This window comes from Gossypium arboreum, chromosome 1, assembly GCF_025698485.1.
Source record: "Gossypium arboreum isolate Shixiya-1 chromosome 1, ASM2569848v2, whole genome shotgun sequence".
Lineage (NCBI taxonomy): Eukaryota > Viridiplantae > Streptophyta > Magnoliopsida > Malvales > Malvaceae > Gossypium > Gossypium arboreum.
Genome location: NC_069070.1, coordinates 23836399 through 23854512, shown reverse-complemented (window position 1 = coordinate 23854512; position 18114 = coordinate 23836399). Strand labels below are relative to the sequence as shown.

General features: G+C 34.3%; 1 protein-coding gene and 1 long non-coding RNA gene across 3 annotated transcripts; both read right to left on the bottom strand.

The window, feature by feature from the left end:
- Positions 1–4714: 4714 nt before the first annotated feature.
- On the bottom strand, positions 4715–5266 carry LOC108481408 (pectinesterase inhibitor 4-like). Its single transcript, XM_017784548.2, has one exon. The coding sequence runs from the start codon at positions 5264–5266 to the stop codon at positions 4715–4717; it is 552 nt and encodes a 183-aa protein (XP_017640037.2).
- A 1613-nt stretch (positions 5267–6879) lies between these two features.
- On the bottom strand, positions 6880–16212 carry LOC128295198 (uncharacterized). 2 transcript variants are annotated; one of them, XR_008285555.1, is made up of 2 exons: positions 16088–16212; positions 6880–7072 (listed from the first exon to the last, which is right to left on the bottom strand). It is a non-coding gene; the product is annotated as an uncharacterized LOC128295198 (long non-coding RNA). The 2 variants fall into 2 exon arrangements; XR_008285548.1 differs by lacking the exon at positions 16088–16212 and adding an exon at positions 8954–9094.
- Positions 16213–18114: the final 1902 nt, after the last annotated feature.

Genomic DNA, 18114 nt, shown 5'->3' with positions numbered 1-18114 from the left:
TTAACTGAAATATGGACTAAAATATTAAATTTTTAAGTTTTAAGTTTTTAATTTTTATTTTTATTTTTAAATTTTAAAATTTTTGAAGATTTTATAATTTTTAAATTAAAATATAAAAAATTAGTATCATGTCATGTGAATTACCTTGCAGGTTTTCACGTTAATATCATTAAAAATTTTAATTTTACAATTACATTCCTATTAAAATGATATTTAACAATTTTTAAAAAGTGGAAGGTAATTTTGGTTCAAAAATAAGAATCAAATTGATAAAAATATATAAATATTGAAAGTTAAAATTTAATTACCGTGATCAACTCTTTTAGGAATTAAATTGATAGATGGGTATGGCATGGTCTAGTACTGTTGAAAGGATTTCTTTTTCTTTCTTTTTCATCAACATTATTCTTTTATATAAATGGCATTTAATTATATATGTAAACACTTAAATTTTGATAGAGATACATCTCGAATTATAAATGAATTTTGGTTTAATATGTAATTGTAGACATGAAATTCTAATTGTAGTTTAAATATATAGTTGAAATTAAACTTTAATTTTGACTTAATCATACACATTTTAAAAATAAATACATCAATATATTTTTATATTGAATAAATATAAATATTTATGTATACAATATATAAATATAAAATGATGTTATATCAATAATTCATTAATAATTTACAAGAACTGGATCAAATTAAAGTTCATGTGTACATTGCACACTAAACCATTGTTCATGTATGCTTTTGGGATTTAACCTATTTTGATATATATATTTTTAAAATAATAATTTATATTTATCTTATTTAGATTTATATTATAAAAAATTCCAAGATACACAAGTTAAGTAGTTCACCATATTTATCCTTAAACCCTAAAAATTAAACCATAAACCCCAAACCCCAACCCCAACCCCAACCCCTAAATCATAAACCATAAATCTTAGACCATAAACCTACACCCTAAATCTTAAATATATATTACAAGGGACAAAAGTAATTAAAAAGGAATTTTATTGCTTATCTAAACTTTAAAATAAATTGATTTTTTGTCATTTTATCAAAAACTCTAACCCTTAAACCCTAATAGCCTAACCCTAAAACCATGAACAATACTAAGACCATAACTATAAAACAATAGACCCTAAACCACAAACTTTAAACTCTAAACCCTAAACTCAAAACTTTAATCACAAAATAATAAAATATTATATCATAAACCCTAAAACCCCAAACCATAGACATTAAACCTTAAATCCTAAAATAAAATGATTCGTTTGCGGCGTTTTTTGAAAAACACCGCTAATGCTTATCCTTTTGCGGCGTTTTCTGAAAAGCGCCGCTAATACCACTAAAGCTCAATAAAACGATGCCGTTTTGGTTAACTTTTTGCGGCGTTTTTTGAAAAGCGCCACTAATGCTCGATCTTCCACTAATGCTTGATCTTTAGCGACGTTTTCGGGAAAGTGCCACTAATGCTTGATCTTTAGCGGCGTTTTTCGAAAAGCGCCGCTAATTCTCAATCTATTGCGGCGTTTGTTTCATAATCGCCGCAAATAAACGCCACTAATGCTTGACCTTTTGCGGCATTTTTGTCCTATAACTCTAATCTTTTGCGGCGTTTTCTAACTAGCGCCACTAATGTACAACTTTTGCGGCGTTTTTTGTTCAAACGCCGCTAAAAGCCTATTTTGTTGTAGTGCAAATTCACTAATTTGATAGCTTTTGAGGATAATGTTTAACCTTACAAACTCCCTTAAAGTTTCTACCCAAACCTTAAGACACAAACCCTCTCAAAGAGATACAAAGAAGCAAACAAAGAAATAATATTTACAAGATCAAAGTGTGGCAAATTAAGCTCAATTACAAGGAAAAACACTTGAGGTAATAGAATAACAATGAAGCTCACAAGTGTATGAAAGAAAAGTATGAAAATATTTGGCACAAAGGTTGTTTGATTGATTTTTTTTGCTTGAAAATACTTTCTTCTTGTTGTAGGACCTTTGGAAGATAGTATTTATACCCTCTAATTCATTTCTAACCGTTAAGGTTGTTGTAGAAGTTAATAGAGCCGTTGAAATAAAAATACCAGTGCATTTAATTCACATGCAACAAAGGGTATCAATACTATTTGGAAAAGTATCGATAATTTAGCATTTAATGCCTTGATTCAGTGACTATTAAAACCGATAAAATTGATACCAAGATAAAATTATCGATACCAAATAAAAGGTTTCAATATTATATCGATACTTAATGAATACCTCAAAATGACATAATGCTAATTTCGTCTTGATACTGAAAAATGTAGCGATAAAGTGTGTCAAAATCGATGCCATTTAAAATTTATCAATACCGTATCGATACTTGTTAAATTGTCTGCAAGTTAGTAACCTATTTTGGTATCGATTTCTAGAAATTTATCGATTCCTGACAAAAAGTATCGATACTTTTTGGCTTGGAACATTTTTGACTTGTTTGAAAATTTTTTTAAAGTGTTATTTTTAATTTACTTGACCGTGAAATATTTTTAAGTATAAATTTAATATTTTTTATTTTAGAAATAATTTGAAGTACAATTTTGTTAAATGGTTTATTCAAAACATAGTGTTTGCTATATTAAAATTTTTTATCAAATAAAACTTAGGGCAACAACTTATATCTTATAATGTGTAAACCTACTCAAATTTATTTCAATCTAAGTTGAAATAAATCTTAATTTTCAATTCTTTATATTTTATTATAAGTTAACTCTAATTATAATTAATTTGGCATGTCCTTTATTCGTGGGGAGTACAGATCACGGTCCAGAGCAGCACATGCTACCAGATTATTGTAATTGTTTATCTTTTAGTTTTCATACATAGAAGGTTCTCTTAAGTTTCGCACCTGTTGGACGTGTCTTGATACAAATCACATAATGATTTTATTTTGGTATAATTTTTCGCACTCTAACCTTATAAAAAATTATTTTAAGTATTCATTTAATTTTTTAGTTCTTAAATTTACATTCTTTGTCGATTACTTAAAATTGAACAAAAATTTTTTTTTAACTTTCTGACATGACATACACATCTATTACCATGTAGATGACATGTTGACATTTAATTAATTTTTAAAATTTTAAAATATATATTTTTATAACTATTATACTTTTTTAATAATTTTAATGATTCTTAATTTTAAAAATATTTTTATATATATTTTTGAATTTTTAAAATTTTTAAAATTAATTAAACCATGTCGAAAAGTTAAAAATATTAACTTTTTCATCCATGTTAAGGTGATTTGACAAAAAATATAAATTTAAAGACTAAAAATACAAAAATTAAATAGAGAGCTAAAATATATTTTTCTTTTTATAAAATTGGATAACTAAATAAGTCATGCCATTATTTTTCTTATACAATTTCAAATCCTATCAAATAGATGTATAAAAAAATTTAATAACCGATCCTTAAAAGTCAAGACTTTTCATTAATATTTTATATTTTTATTAATTAAATAATATTATATGAATTATAGGAGTTCTATGTCTAAATTGGTTTAATCTATACTATTATCTAGAGTCAACCGAGCACCAATTTATTTAGTCTTTTTATTTATATTTTTTAAAACTAACTTCTTTAGTCTTTTTATTTTTTTTAAAAGAGCCAATAAAAATTTAAAAGTGCTAGGATTTGAACCCATTTCATTTGGGTTCATAAAACTTTAATTTTACCATTCAACTAAAACAATTTTTTTATTTGATTCATTTTAATTCTATTATGCATATTTTATTATCTCCATCACTTGCATAAATTTTAATAATGTTGTTAATTAAGTTAGTATCACAATTTAATCTAATTTTTTCTTTTAATATCATAAATATTTCGTGTGATATTATTAATTAGTTTCAAATCATACATTTTATTATTTATTGTTTTATTATTTTCAAGCACACTTCTATTTTCTAAATATCATGCAATTTCAACATGCATACATATATGATAAAATTTCTAGTATTGATAAAGTTATTGATCAAGTTGGTGTCACTAGTTAACTTGATACCAACTAAAGATTGGTGACAACACCATAATAAATAATTGTAGTGTATTTAGTATTCTTAATCCGATGCCTTTACATGTTTAAATTTTGTTTTACTTACAATTTAATTTATTTTTCATTTTAATATTGTACATATTTCATATGTTATTATTAATTAGTTTCAAACCATATATATTTTGTGTTCTAAGTAGTTTTGCCATCCATATACATATTAAAAATAAATTTCTAATTTTGAATCAAATGAAACTAAAATCAATATAAAGCTAAGTATAATAAATTAAAAATCGAAATATTTCTAGATTTAAACAAGAATAATTCTGAAAGAGAAGCACACATACCAATTATAGTAAAACTTGATCCTAGAGTATGAAGATTCCAATATCTCAACCTTGACTAACACGGTGGAAGCCTTGTTAGCAATGAATATAATGTTTATATGTAATTATGTAGGAATTATTTTAGTTATTCTCGGTATACCAAAACATGTAAATTACCTATAACTGGCAGCATATGTCATATTGCAACAAATTATATTACATCGATAGTGCATGTATGTAAAAGATCAGAGCACCCTTCCCACAGAACTAACTTGGAGAATATACTCAAACATACATGTTATTAAACAGAATAAAAGATGGAAGTTATTAATGAAAACACTAAATCAGTAATCCAGAAGATTAAAAAGAGCCAAACAATTGCTGGTCAATTGAGCAAGATACAACACACTCTTATTGATTGTGTTCTTAACAGCTTTGCTTACTTTCTGGCCATCAAATTCATCGGTGCATGTGTACTCATCCGTCAAGATAGCGCTCACCCAAGTTTTTAAATCATTCATCTCATCAGCCTTGTGATCCGAGCCTTGTAAATTAGCCAATGTCTTCAAGGATTTCTCCAGCTCGTCGATGGCCTCGCCAGTAGTTTCAGCGCAATCATGGGTGATTTCTTTCTCGGACGGATTCAATCCCTTCATTTTTGATAACGAGTCTATCGATGAAGATGCATTGTATGTGGCATTTAGAGTGAAGGACAAGGCGATGTTGCAAAGCTTGTTGGTATCGGTTTTAATGGCGGACGCACTGGGAGAGAGAGCTTTGTAGCAAACTTTGGGATATGTGGTTGAATTGCAGGCGGATTTGATAAATTTTTTGTAAGTTTTGGCACTAGCTTTGTTAGTAGTAGCAGCTGAGACAGTTTGCATGGAGGTGGACATGATAAGAAGAAGAAGAATGGAAAAACAAAATATGAAGACTAATTGGAAAGATGAGCTTGACATTGTGAAACTTTTAACTTCGTTTCTACTCAGATTTCTATCTTGTGTATTGGTGATGGAGCATGGAAATATGGATCGCTACTTATTTATAGGCAAAATTAGAATAACTTCAGGTGAGGTGACCCTAATTAATGTTGTAATTAATTGGTTTTTATTTATTTGCACCACCAATAACAATCTTTTGATTCTTGATACGTCCTATAATTATCGATTAGTTTATGACAGTGTTATGATCACACTAGAGTACAAATCAAAACTAGAAAAAAGATTGAAATAAAATTTGTTGAAATTAGAACGTGTAAATGACAACCGATCAGATGATAATAAATTATAATTAATCCAGAGATATATACTTAGATGCTTAGGTTGTTTACACATCTAGCTTGCACTGGCACACAATCACAATCTCCCGCATATAATAGTTTTATGTATTATTATGAAAACTATCTTTTGATTCTTTATTATATAATTAGTTGTCTAACAAAAGATACGGTACAGCAGCCGAGCTGCAGTTCCTTCAATTTAAATATAAGCTCTGCTTCTGCTCCTAATTGCAGGTGTCCTAACGGGTCCTCGATGTGATTTTCCCATAGATGATACGAATTGGATCTAGTGCTTTAAGTGTAAGTATATTTTTTATAAATTTGTAATATTTTCAAACAGATTGATTAATAAAACAAATTCATTGATTACATTAATTTATTTTTTATAATTGTCCTCATATGGTTTTTGTAAGCAAAGTAAAAAGGAAACAAATATTGTTCATTGGTTCTCTAATGTTTAAACTAATACTAAGCGGTATTACGTGGTCGGATCGTAAAACAGAAAGACAACTTGTATTAGTACACAAACAAAATCTGTCTTAGTCTAATCGGAAATTAGCAAACCGATTGAAAGACTAATATGTCGTACGTCTATTAAGTCCAATTGGGAATATGCTTTATCCTGGACATCGAAGCGGATGACTCTTAGAAGATAGAGATATAGATGTGACTGACTGGACTGATAGTAAATTGGACTAGACCCAAGATGACTAGATCTTGAATCTGTTTATAAATTTATTCACTTGTGATGTTCATAGTATGATATACCTAAATCCTGAGTGGATGACAGACTATGTATGTGTGACTCATACACTTTGATGTAAGTCAAACCTGTAACACCCCAAACCCAACCCAGATGTTATGACCGGATCCGACATGCCACATCGAAGCGTTCAAAACATTTTACATTGTTGATCTAGAAAAACTTACTTAGTGTTTTAAAAGACAATTTCATTATAGGTTAAAGTGAATGGAAGCTGTGCACCAAGTAGGACTGCTTAAGTACCAAGCTCCCTTCGGATCCAATCCTAGATATGCATACTGCCATTGCCACGCCTTAACGTCATGGATATTCCTAGGAAACAGATTTGATTAAGTCATTTTTAGGAAAAGTGATTAATTTTGGAAAATACTTTCATTGCGGAAGCTTTGCTTGTTGTCGTGTTATTTTGAAATCAATTGTTGTTTTTGAAAACCCGCCCTAAAGCTATCCAATTTCAACAGTTAAAATAAGTAATACCTATCTTAGTAATACATATTAAAACCATCAAAAATAATTAAGCGGCTTTATTACATTTAAAAACCCAAAACTTCAAGCGTAAATAAAAGGATGTCCAGTTCACCAGAAGAAAATCAAACTTTCAGAACGGGTGGCCACTCCGAATTCCCTCACAGCTCCAAGCCCACTATGGTTGGGGATTTCCTACGTGGATGAAAATAAAAGGGGTGAGTTTGGGGAAACTCAGTGTGTAAAATAACCCAACCACAGTCTAAATCAGCTCAACCCACAGAAACAGAATAAGTTTGCCTTAACCCGAATGTAAATTGAATAAAGCCCATAGGCCCATAATGTAACGTAACAGATATTACATGTTTATGTAGAAACCCAACCCAGATTCATCCATAACACCCCCGTACCAGCCTTACACCATGTGGGGAGACTACTCGACCCACCCAACCGCTACACATCACAGAAATCGCAGCGAGGCTTCCAGATATTGTGACAAAGTCACCAGATACAGATATTGTGGCAGATCCACCAGAACAGATATATGTGGCAGAGCCACCAGATCAGATAATCGTGGCATAGCCACCAGAATAGATATATGTGGCAGAGCCACCAGATCAGATAATTGTGGCATAGCCACCAGGACGCTTCCTCCATAATATAACCCATGTCCCTATGCAATGATATATAATCATGGCATACATCATACGTAATCGATCGTCATGCTTTTCAGTAAAAAATAACCCTAGGGGTATAACGGTAATTTTGCACCTAGGGGTATAACAGTAATTTTCCATACATAAGGGTATTATAGTAATTTAGCTGCTTTTAGGGTTTTCATGCATATCCTAACTATTTACGTACTATCAGAACACTTATCACAAGATACTTATTTAATTGGGGCCGTTGGCCCATGAACCCGATATTTGGCCCATTAGGCCCAAATTATCAAAATGTACGAAATCGCGCGTACTGCAGTTTATTACTTTAGATTACCAAATATACAAACCCAACTTCTTACGAGCATTCGCACACTCGCAAATTCCCAAAATACCGACTTTTCGACATTTCGCTTTTCGCTTTTGCCAATCTAGTCTATGAGAGGGTGTCATTATTAATTGTTTGCATTTATATGTCGACGAGATCCACACATGAACCGCCTACAATTGGATTACTAACACGTTAATCTAACTATTCAAATACAAACTACGTATTAACCCCTTACAATATTCGGCCAACCACACCTACAGATCATAGTAAGCTTATAAGAAATCAATAAGCAACTCATTAACAAATTTTTGTCAATGTTTACCACATAATCATAATTTCACTGCAAGCTGTCTTCCTGAGCAACAGTCACTAAATTATTTATAACTGGAGCTACGAAACTCCAAATCAAGTGCCGTTAATTTTACCTGAAAATAGACTCATATATCTTCTATCCATAAAATTTTCAGAATTTTTGGTATGGCCAATCAATACCAGATTTTTCTTAAAGTTTCCCATGTTTCACTGTTTGACTAATCTGACCACTCTTCATTACGAATCAAATTTCTCATTGTACAGAATTCAAAATATGTTCTCGTTTATTCCATTTGAAACTAGACTCATTAAGATTTAATTACATAATTTATGCAGCTTCTAACTCATCTCCCACAATTTATGGTGATTTTCCAAAGTCACGTTACTGCTGCTGTCCCAAGCAGATTTATTACCAAATCACTCTTTCACACCTAACTTGCATGCTTGTTATTTAAACATGTATATCACAAATCAATCATCACATATCTATGATTTTACTTAAGTATAATCTCCATTTCATCATTTTAAAGCACAACATGTTAGCCGATTTTTCCCCTTAGCATCTAAGGCATATGCATGCTCATTTGTTTGGCTCAACTTCACCTATCTTCCATTTTTCATCAAAAGAACATGAAACAACAACCATTTCCTTCATTTTAATTCATGACTAAATGCTCACAAAACAACTAAAAACCAAAATATGCTTCAAGAGTTAAGGTAGAATCAAGAAGAACTCATGAACATCAAGATAGAAGCAAACTACCATGAACTTACCTTCAATTTTCTTCCCCAAGTGACCGAACATTCAAGAGCTTTCTCCTCTCCTTTCTCTTCTCTAACTTTCGGCTATGATGAACAAAGATGGACAAAACTTTGTTCTTTTCACCCTTTTTTCTTTTAATAAAATTTCATATTTCATCCATTTAATTCTTTAATACAAAAGAAATGAAATGCCCATTATGGAACATTTACCTAAACCATTATCATGGAACATTTACCTAACCCATTATCATGGAATATTTACCTAATCCATTATCATGGAACATTTACCTAACCCATTATCATGAAATATTTACCTAATCCATTATCATGGAGTATTTACCTAACCCATTATCAATTTGTACCATGAATTATGGATATCAAGTGCTCATATTGTCTACAACAACATGATGGCTGGCCACTTCATGTAAAATGGGAGGTTTGTCATACAAATCCTCCTATTTTGCACTCCTATTTATTTGGCCACTTCAATTTAGCCTATAACATTTTCAAACATTTTCACATAGGTCCTATTTCATAATTTCACCCCATTTTTCTTATGGAACAAAAATTAACTAAAATTGCCGGGTTTTATCTTAAGCTTGGGCCTTCTAGAGGCCCACTAACATAATTAAACCTATGCCAACATTCACAGAATTCCCTAAAATTGGGGTGTTACAACTCTACCCTCCTTAAAGAAATTTCGTCTTCGAAATTTACCTGATCCAACTAGTTGAGGGTATTGTTGACGCATAGTCTCTTCTGATTCCCAAGTAGCTTTTTTCCTTCCATGATTACGAGTACTTTCACTAACGGGATAGATTTCCTTCTGAGAACCTTAACATCTCGAGCCAATATTTGCACAGGCTCCTCCTCAAAGGTCAAATCAGTCTGAACTTTAATTTCTGCAACTGGCAGGACATGAGCAGGGTCAGCACGATAACGCCTTAACATGGAGATGTGAAAAACATCGTGAATCTTGTCAACTCTGGAGGCAATTACAACTGATAAGCCACTGGGTCTACTCACTTCAAAACCCGATAAGGCCCGACGAACCGCAGACTCAACTTGCCCTTCTTACCGAACTTTAATATCTTCCTCTAAGGAGAAACCTTTAAGAAAACCATATCACCTACTGAGTACTCAATCTCCTTACACTTCAAATCTGCATACGACTTTTGCCTATCAGATGCTTCTTTTAACCGGTCCCTAATTATTCTGACCTTATCCTCAGTATCAGCTACCAACTCTGGTCCAAGAATTTGTCGCTCTCCTAGTTCAGTCCAACAACTAGGTGTACGACACCTTCGTCCATACAGTGCTTCATACGGTGCCATTTGAATACTCGCCTGGTAACTGTTATTGTACGCAAATTCTGCCAACGGCAAGTAATCCTCCCAACTACCTCGAAAGTCAATCACGCATCCCCTCAACATATCCTCTAGAATCTGAATAACCCTTTCCGATTGACCATCAGTCTGGGGATGGAAAGCCGTACTAAAATTCAATCGCGTCCCCAAAGCCTCATGCAACCTTTGCCAAAACCGAGATGTAAATCTGGGATCCCGATCAGAAATAATTGAAACTAAGACTCCATGAAGTCGCACAATCTCCGCCACATACAACTTGGCTAACTTTTGAAGTGAAAAGTCAGTACGAACAGGTATGAAATGGGCCGATTTGGTCAACCTATCCACAATCACCCACATCGAGTGTTTCTTTGATGGTGTCAAGGGCAGCCCACTCACAAAGTCCATGGTTACCTTCTCCCACTTCTAAAGTGGTATCTTCACTGATTGTAACAGTCCAGAGGGTAATTAATGCTCAGCTTTCACTTGTTGGCATGTCAGACATTTCCCTACAAACTCCGTTACTTCTCGTTTAAGTCAGGCCACCAAGACAATTCTCATAAGTCGTGATACAACTTGTTCCTCCAGGTGCATGGCAAAAGTCCTCCATGAGCTTCCTTCAATATTGTTGCGCCTCAAATCGAGTCCTTTGAACACAAATTCTTCCTCGAAACACGAACTCCTTCGCCATTTAACCCAAACTCAGAAGTTTCCCCTTCCTTAACTTGTTGAAAACGAGCGACCAAAGACTCATCGTTCAACTGCTTTTCCTTAATCTAATCCACCCAAGGTTGGCCTCACTTGCAACTCAGCCAACAGACTTCTATCATCATACAGACTCAGAATAGCAAACATTGCTCTCAGATCAGATACAGTTCTACGACTTAGAGCATCGGCTACCACATTAGCCTTGCCTGGGTGATACTCGATCGAACAGTCATAATCCTTAAGTAACTCAATCCATCTCCTTTGCCTAAGGTTCAGCTCCTTCTGAGTCAACAAATACTTAAGACTCTTATGGTCAATGTATATAATACACCTTTCTCTGTACAAGTAATGTCTCCAAATCTTAAGTGCAAATATCACTGCTGCCAACTCTAAATCATGAGTCGGATAGTTTCCCTCATGAGGCTTAAGCTGTCGTGATGCATATGCAACCACCTTACCCTCTTGCATTAACACGCAGTCCAAACCCACGTGTGATGCGTCACTGTACACAGTAAAATCCTTCCCAGACTCCAGCTGAATTAACACAGGTACTTCAGTCAGAACTTTCTTCAACTTCTCAAAAGCTTCTTGCTACTTCTCAGTCCATACAAACGGTACTCCTTTCCTTATGAGTTTTGTCAAGGGTGCTGCCATAACAGAAAAACCTTCCACAAACCTTCTGTAGTATCCTGCCAGTCCTAGGAAACTCCGTATTTTCGACACTGACCTAGGCGGCTTCCACTCCAAAATTGCTTCAATCTTTCGAGGGTCTACCTTAATCCCTTCGGCAGAGACTACATGTCCTAAGAAGGTTACCTCCCTCAACCAAAATTCACACTTGCTGAACTTCGCAAAGAGTTCTTTCTCCCTTAACACTCGTAGCACTATACGGAGATGCTCATCATGTTTCGCTTCAGTTTCAGAATATACCAGGATATCGTCAATAAAGACGACTACGAACTGATCTAAAAATGGTTGGAACACACGATTCATCAGATCCATAAACGCTGCAGGAGCGTTCGTCAGTCCAAATGGCATAACCAGAAACTCGTAATGACCATACCGAGTCTGAATGCTGTCTTATGGATATCTGCCTCCTTGACCCTTAACTGATGATATCCAGATCGAAGGTCGATCTTGGAAAATACAGAAGCTCCTCTAAGTTGGTCGAACAGATCATCAATCTTTGGCAGTGGATACTTATTCTTAATTGTCAGTTTGTTCAACTGGCAATAATCAATGCACATCCGCATCGTACCATCCTTCTTTTTCACGAATAGCACCGGTGCTCCCCATGGATACACGCTTGGCCTAATGAAGCTCCTATCTAACAACTCTTGAATTTGAGCCTTTAATTCCACTAACTCCTTCGGTGCCATCCTATACGGTACGATAGACACGGGCGCCGTTCCAGATAACAAATCTATTTCAAACTCAACTTCTCGGTTTGGAGGCAATCTTGGAAGCTCCTCCGGAAAAACATCTTGGAACTCCTTTACGGTCCTAACCTTATCCACTGTCAGTCCCTCCTTTTCTGACTGACTTACAAATGCCAAATAAGTCTCACAACCTTTTTGAATTCACTTTTTGGCTCTTAAAGCCGACACCACATTGGACAAATAATCCCTTCGCTCACCTATCACTATAACCTCCTCATCCTTTGTGGTCCTTAACACCATTCGTTTAGTAGCATAATCCAGGGTCGCCTTATGCTTAACAAGCCAGTCCATTCCCAAAATGAGATCAAACTCTCCGAACGGTAACTCCATCGATCTCCGTGGAAAATCCTACCTTGAGTTTTAAGGGTACATCCCTATACGCTTTGTCTACCCTAACCGAAAGTGACCCAAAGGACTTAGTACAGATACCCCACTCACAATCTCCTCAGAGCAGTCCAAGTTGTCCATAATCCGTCTGTGGCCTCCAACCAATATTCCGCCACATTCGGGGCTATACCAGACACGCCCCTAAAGATCTCCGCTCCGTTAGCCCGAAGTCGTTCAGAAATATATCCCCGAACTCCATTGCCCGCACTTGCCCCAGTAACCCTTTCCAGAACACGAAGCATTGCCTGTGACAGGGCATCATCCTCGGCACCGTGGTCATGAGACTCTACCTCTCATTGTTGGTGGTACCGTGCATCCACCGCAGATATGTCTCAAGACGAAGATCTCGCCGAGTACTTCTTGGCTCCGTCCACGACCTCTTATACTCATATCGTATTATCTTGATTACGAATTTTATGCATCAATTAATATTACGTTGTTTATTACGATGTTTTATTAATCGATGATGAGTTTAGAGTTTGTTTTCGCAGAATCGAAGTTTAGCTACGCTTTCAGTCTCTTATCGATTTTCTTATGGTTTCAGATCGTCCTATCTAGAGTATCCTAATAGGGTTTCAAAGATGCATGATAATTCAGAAAAGATTCGTAAAAGTTCGAGTAATACTTACAAAGCTTGGTAGGAGATTCTAATGCCACCTTCTAAAGATCTAAATTTTGAAAATCGCATTTTTGCAAAAAAATTATTTTGAAAATCTTTGTTTTTGTAAACCCATTCCACACCGAGTTGTTGCAACCTAGGCTCGATACCACTAAATGTAATACCCCAAACCCATTTCAGATGTTATGACCGGATCCGACATGCCACGTCAAGCGTTCAAAACATTTTATATTGTTGATCCAAAAACTTACTTAGTGTTTTAAAAGACAATTTCATTATAGGTTAAAGTGAATGGAAGTCAGGCACCAAGTAGGAAACCGGAAAAGAGGTGGTGAGTCCATCTGATGCTAAGTACCAAGCTCCTTCGGATCCAATCCTAGACATGCATACCGCCATTGCCACGCCTTAACGTCATGGATATTCCTAGAAACCAATTTGATTAAGTCATTTTAGGAAAAGTGATTAATTTTGGAAAATACTTTCATTATGGAAGCTTTGCTTGTTGTCGTGTTATTTTGAAATCAATTGTTGTTTTTGAAAACCCGCCTAAAGCTATCCAATTTCAACAGTTAAAATAAGTAATACCTATCTTAGTAATACATATTAAAACCATCAAAAATAATTAAGCGGCCATATTACATTTAAAACCCAAAACTTCAAAAGTAAATAAAAGGATGTCCAGTTCACGGAAGAAAATCAAACTTTCGAGCGGGTGGCCACTCCGAATTCCCTCACGACTCCAAGCCCACTATGGTTGGGGATTTCTGCGTGGATGAAAATAAAAGGGTGAGTTTGGGGAAACTCAGTGTAAAATAACCCAACCATAGTCTAAATCACTCAACCCACGTAAATGTAATAAGTTTGCCTTAACCCGTAATGAAATTGAATAAAGCCCATAGGCCCATAATGTAACGTAACAGATATTACATGTTTATGCGTAAACGCAACCTGATTCATCCATAACACCCCCGTACCAGCCTTACACCATGTGGGGAGACTACTCGACCCACCCAACCGCTACACATCATAGAAATCGCAGCGAGGCTTCCAGATATTGTGACGAAGTCACCAGATACAGATATTGTGGCAGAGCCACCAGAACAGATATATGTGGCAGAGCCACCAGATCAGATAATCGTGGCATAGCCACCAGAATAGATATATGTGGCAGAGCCACCAGATCAGATAATTGTGGCATAGCCACCAGGACGCTTCCTCCATAATATAACCCATGTCCCTATGCAACAGATATATAATCATGGCATACATCATACAGAATCAGATCGTCATGCTTTTCAGTCAAAATTAACCCTAGGGGTATAACGGTAATTTTGCATCTAGGGGTATAACAGTAATTTTCCATACATAGGGGTATTATAGTAATTTAGCTGCTTTAAGGGTTTTCATGCATATCCTAACTATTTACGTACTATCAGAACACTTACCGCGCATACTTACCGAATTGGGGCCGTTGGCCCATGAACTCGATATTTGGCCCATTAGGCCCAAATTATCAAAATGTACGAAATCGCGCGTACTGCAGTTTATTTCTTTAAATTACCAAATATACAAACCCAACTATCTTGCGAGCATTCGCACACTCGCAAATTCCCAAAATACCGACTTTTCGACATTTCGGCTTTTCAGCTTTTGCCAATCTAGTCTATGAGAAGGTGTCAGTTACACACCTGTTTGCGACGATATGCTGACGAGAGCCACACACGAACCGCCTACAATTGGATTTACTAACACGTTAATCTAACTATTCAAATACAAACTACGTATTAACCCCTTACAATATTCGGCCAACCACACCTACAGATCATAGTAAGCTTATAAGAAATCAATAAGCAACTCATTAACAGATTTTTGTCAATGTTTACCACATAATCATAATTTCACTGCAAGCTGTCTTCCTGAGCAACAGTCACTAAATTATTTATAACTGGAGCTACGAAACTCCAAATCAAGTGCCGTTAATTTTACCTGAAAATAGACTCATATATCTTCTATCCTTAAAATTTTCATAATTTTTGGTATGGCCAATCAATACCAGATTTTTCTTAAAGTTTCCCATGTTTCACTGTTTGACTAATCTGACCACTATTCATTACGAATCAAATTTCTCATTGTACAGAATTCAAAATATGTTCTCGTTTATTCCATTTGAAACTAGACTCATTAAGATTTAATTACATAATTTATGCAGCTTCTAACTCATCTCCCACAATTTATGGTGATTTTCCAAATTCACGTTACTGCTGCTGTCCCAAGCAGATTTATTACCAAATCACTTTTTCACACCTAACTTGCATGCTTGTTATTTAAACATGTATATCACCAATCAATCATCACATATCTATGATTTTACTTAAGTATAATCTCCATTTCATCATTTTAAAGCACAACATGTTGGCCAATTTTTCCCCTTAGCATCTAAGGCATATGCATGCTCATTTGTTTGGCTCAACTTCACCTATCTTCCATTTTTCATCAAAAGAACATGAAACAACAACCATTTCCTTCATTTTAATTCATGACTAAATGCTCACAACACAATTAAAAACCAAAATATGCTTCAAGAGTTAAGGTAGAATCAAGAAGAACTCATGAACATCAAGATAGAAGCAAACTACCATGAACTTACCTTTAATTTTCTTCCCCAAGTGACCGAACATTCAAGAGCTTTCTCCTCTCCTTTCTCTTCTCTAACTTTCGGCTATGATGAACAAAGATGGACAAAACTTTGTTCTTTTCACCCTTTTTTCTTTTAATAAAATTTCATATTTCATCCATTTAATTCTTTAATATAAAAGACATGAAATGCCCATCATGGAACATTTACCTAAACCATTATCATGGAACATTTACCTAACCCATTATCATGGAATATTTACCTAATCCATTATCCTGGAACATTTACCTAACCCATTATCATGAAATATTTACCTAATCCATTATCATGGAACATTTACCTAATCCATTATCAATTTGTACCATGAATTATGGATATCAAGTGCTCATATTGTCTACAACAACATGATGGCTGGCCACTTCATGTAAAATGGGAGGTTTGTCATGCAAATCCTCCTATTTTGCACTCCTATTTATTTGGCTACTTCAATTTAGCCTATAGCATTTTCAAACATTTTCACATAGGTCCTATTTCATAATTTCACCCCATTTTTCTTATGGAACAAAAATTAACTAAAATTGTCGGGTTCTATCTTAAGCTTGGGCCTTCTAGAGGCCCACTAACATAATTAAACCTATGCCAACATTCACAGAATTCGCGAAAATTGGGGTGTTACAAAACCTAAGTTTGAATAGATAAGGAACCGAGAGCTGGTGCGTTAGGTGTTGCATCATTTACAACAGTGGAATTCATAACTCGAGACATGGGCAATTGATATCCTGTCATTGACATTACATGGTTGATGAAAAGTAAACGTGACCACGAGTCATTCATCTTTCTGAGGAATGACTTAATCACTATTTGATAGTAATTGACTTTTTATGAAGGAAGATGTAATGGTTACCATGAGATAAAATAGGATCATATTGGGGGAACGGATATTATCCCAAAGAGATAAATATATCCTATGAGGGTAACACACTTATGGTAAGGTCATTGGATGAACATTGATCAAGTTGCTGTCATAATGGTATGTTATTAGGGAGAGCTCAGACATGATACTATAATGGAATGAATTTGTGACTAAATGATTTTATAATTAATAGGTAAAAAGATAAAACTTAATTATGAATCATTTGAGCCTCAATTGCATATATCCAATCAGTTCCTCCACTAGTCGTTGAAACCATAAATGAATGGCATGTTGAATCAAATGAACAAAAATGAATAGAAATGGTGAAATGAAGAAATAGAAAGCATTTCGAAATGATTAAGGTTTTCTCCAAAATTAAATTGAAAATGGAGAAATGAAATCATTTGGAAATCAATGTGGTTTTCTCCAAAATGAAGATGAAGATAATCTGAAAACTGAATTTATATTTTTTGAATAAATGAAGTTCAAAAATGGAAATAAATCATTTGCTCATAATGAACCGTTGAATGCATAATCTTGAATATATTTTCTTATAGATTCTTTTACGGTAACGTTGTCATGATTTTAACAGAATTAAAATTGGGTTGAGAAAATTATTTTAGTGGAAATATATTGAAGTTTATTTTTTGGGAAATGGAAAAATAAATAATGGGTTGGATTAAATTATAAAGTATTGGGTTAAAAGCCCGGAAAGTACTTTTAATTGGACTTGACATGAAGATTCCCCAAAACTCCTTATGTGATAAGGGGGGACGGCAAACCCTAGTATAATTAACTAGGGTTGCTGCCCCCTACATCCAGTAGAACTAAGATTTTTCTTTTCTAGTTGAAATAAACTTCTCTAATTCAACAAATGTTCTACCTTCTCTCCCCATAAATAGATGACATCGGTAGGGCTATGTACACAATTTTTAGATATCGTTATTCTGCTCGAAAATAGAGAGACTTTTATTCTCTAAGAATTTAATATATTTTCTAGAATAACGATTCTGTCAGTTTCTATTTGAGAAGAGAATTTTTCGGTTTCACCTCAAAAGAAAAGAAAATTATTTCTTTTTTTTTTTGTGTTTGATCTAAATCGTTCGAGCTTATACTCGAAGCAATC

What these genes read in the sequence shown, in the direction of transcription:
- LOC108481408 (XM_017784548.2), bottom strand. Translation starts at nt 5,266, where the DNA reads ATGTCCACCTCCATGCAAACTGTCTCAGCTGCTACTACTAACAAAGCT.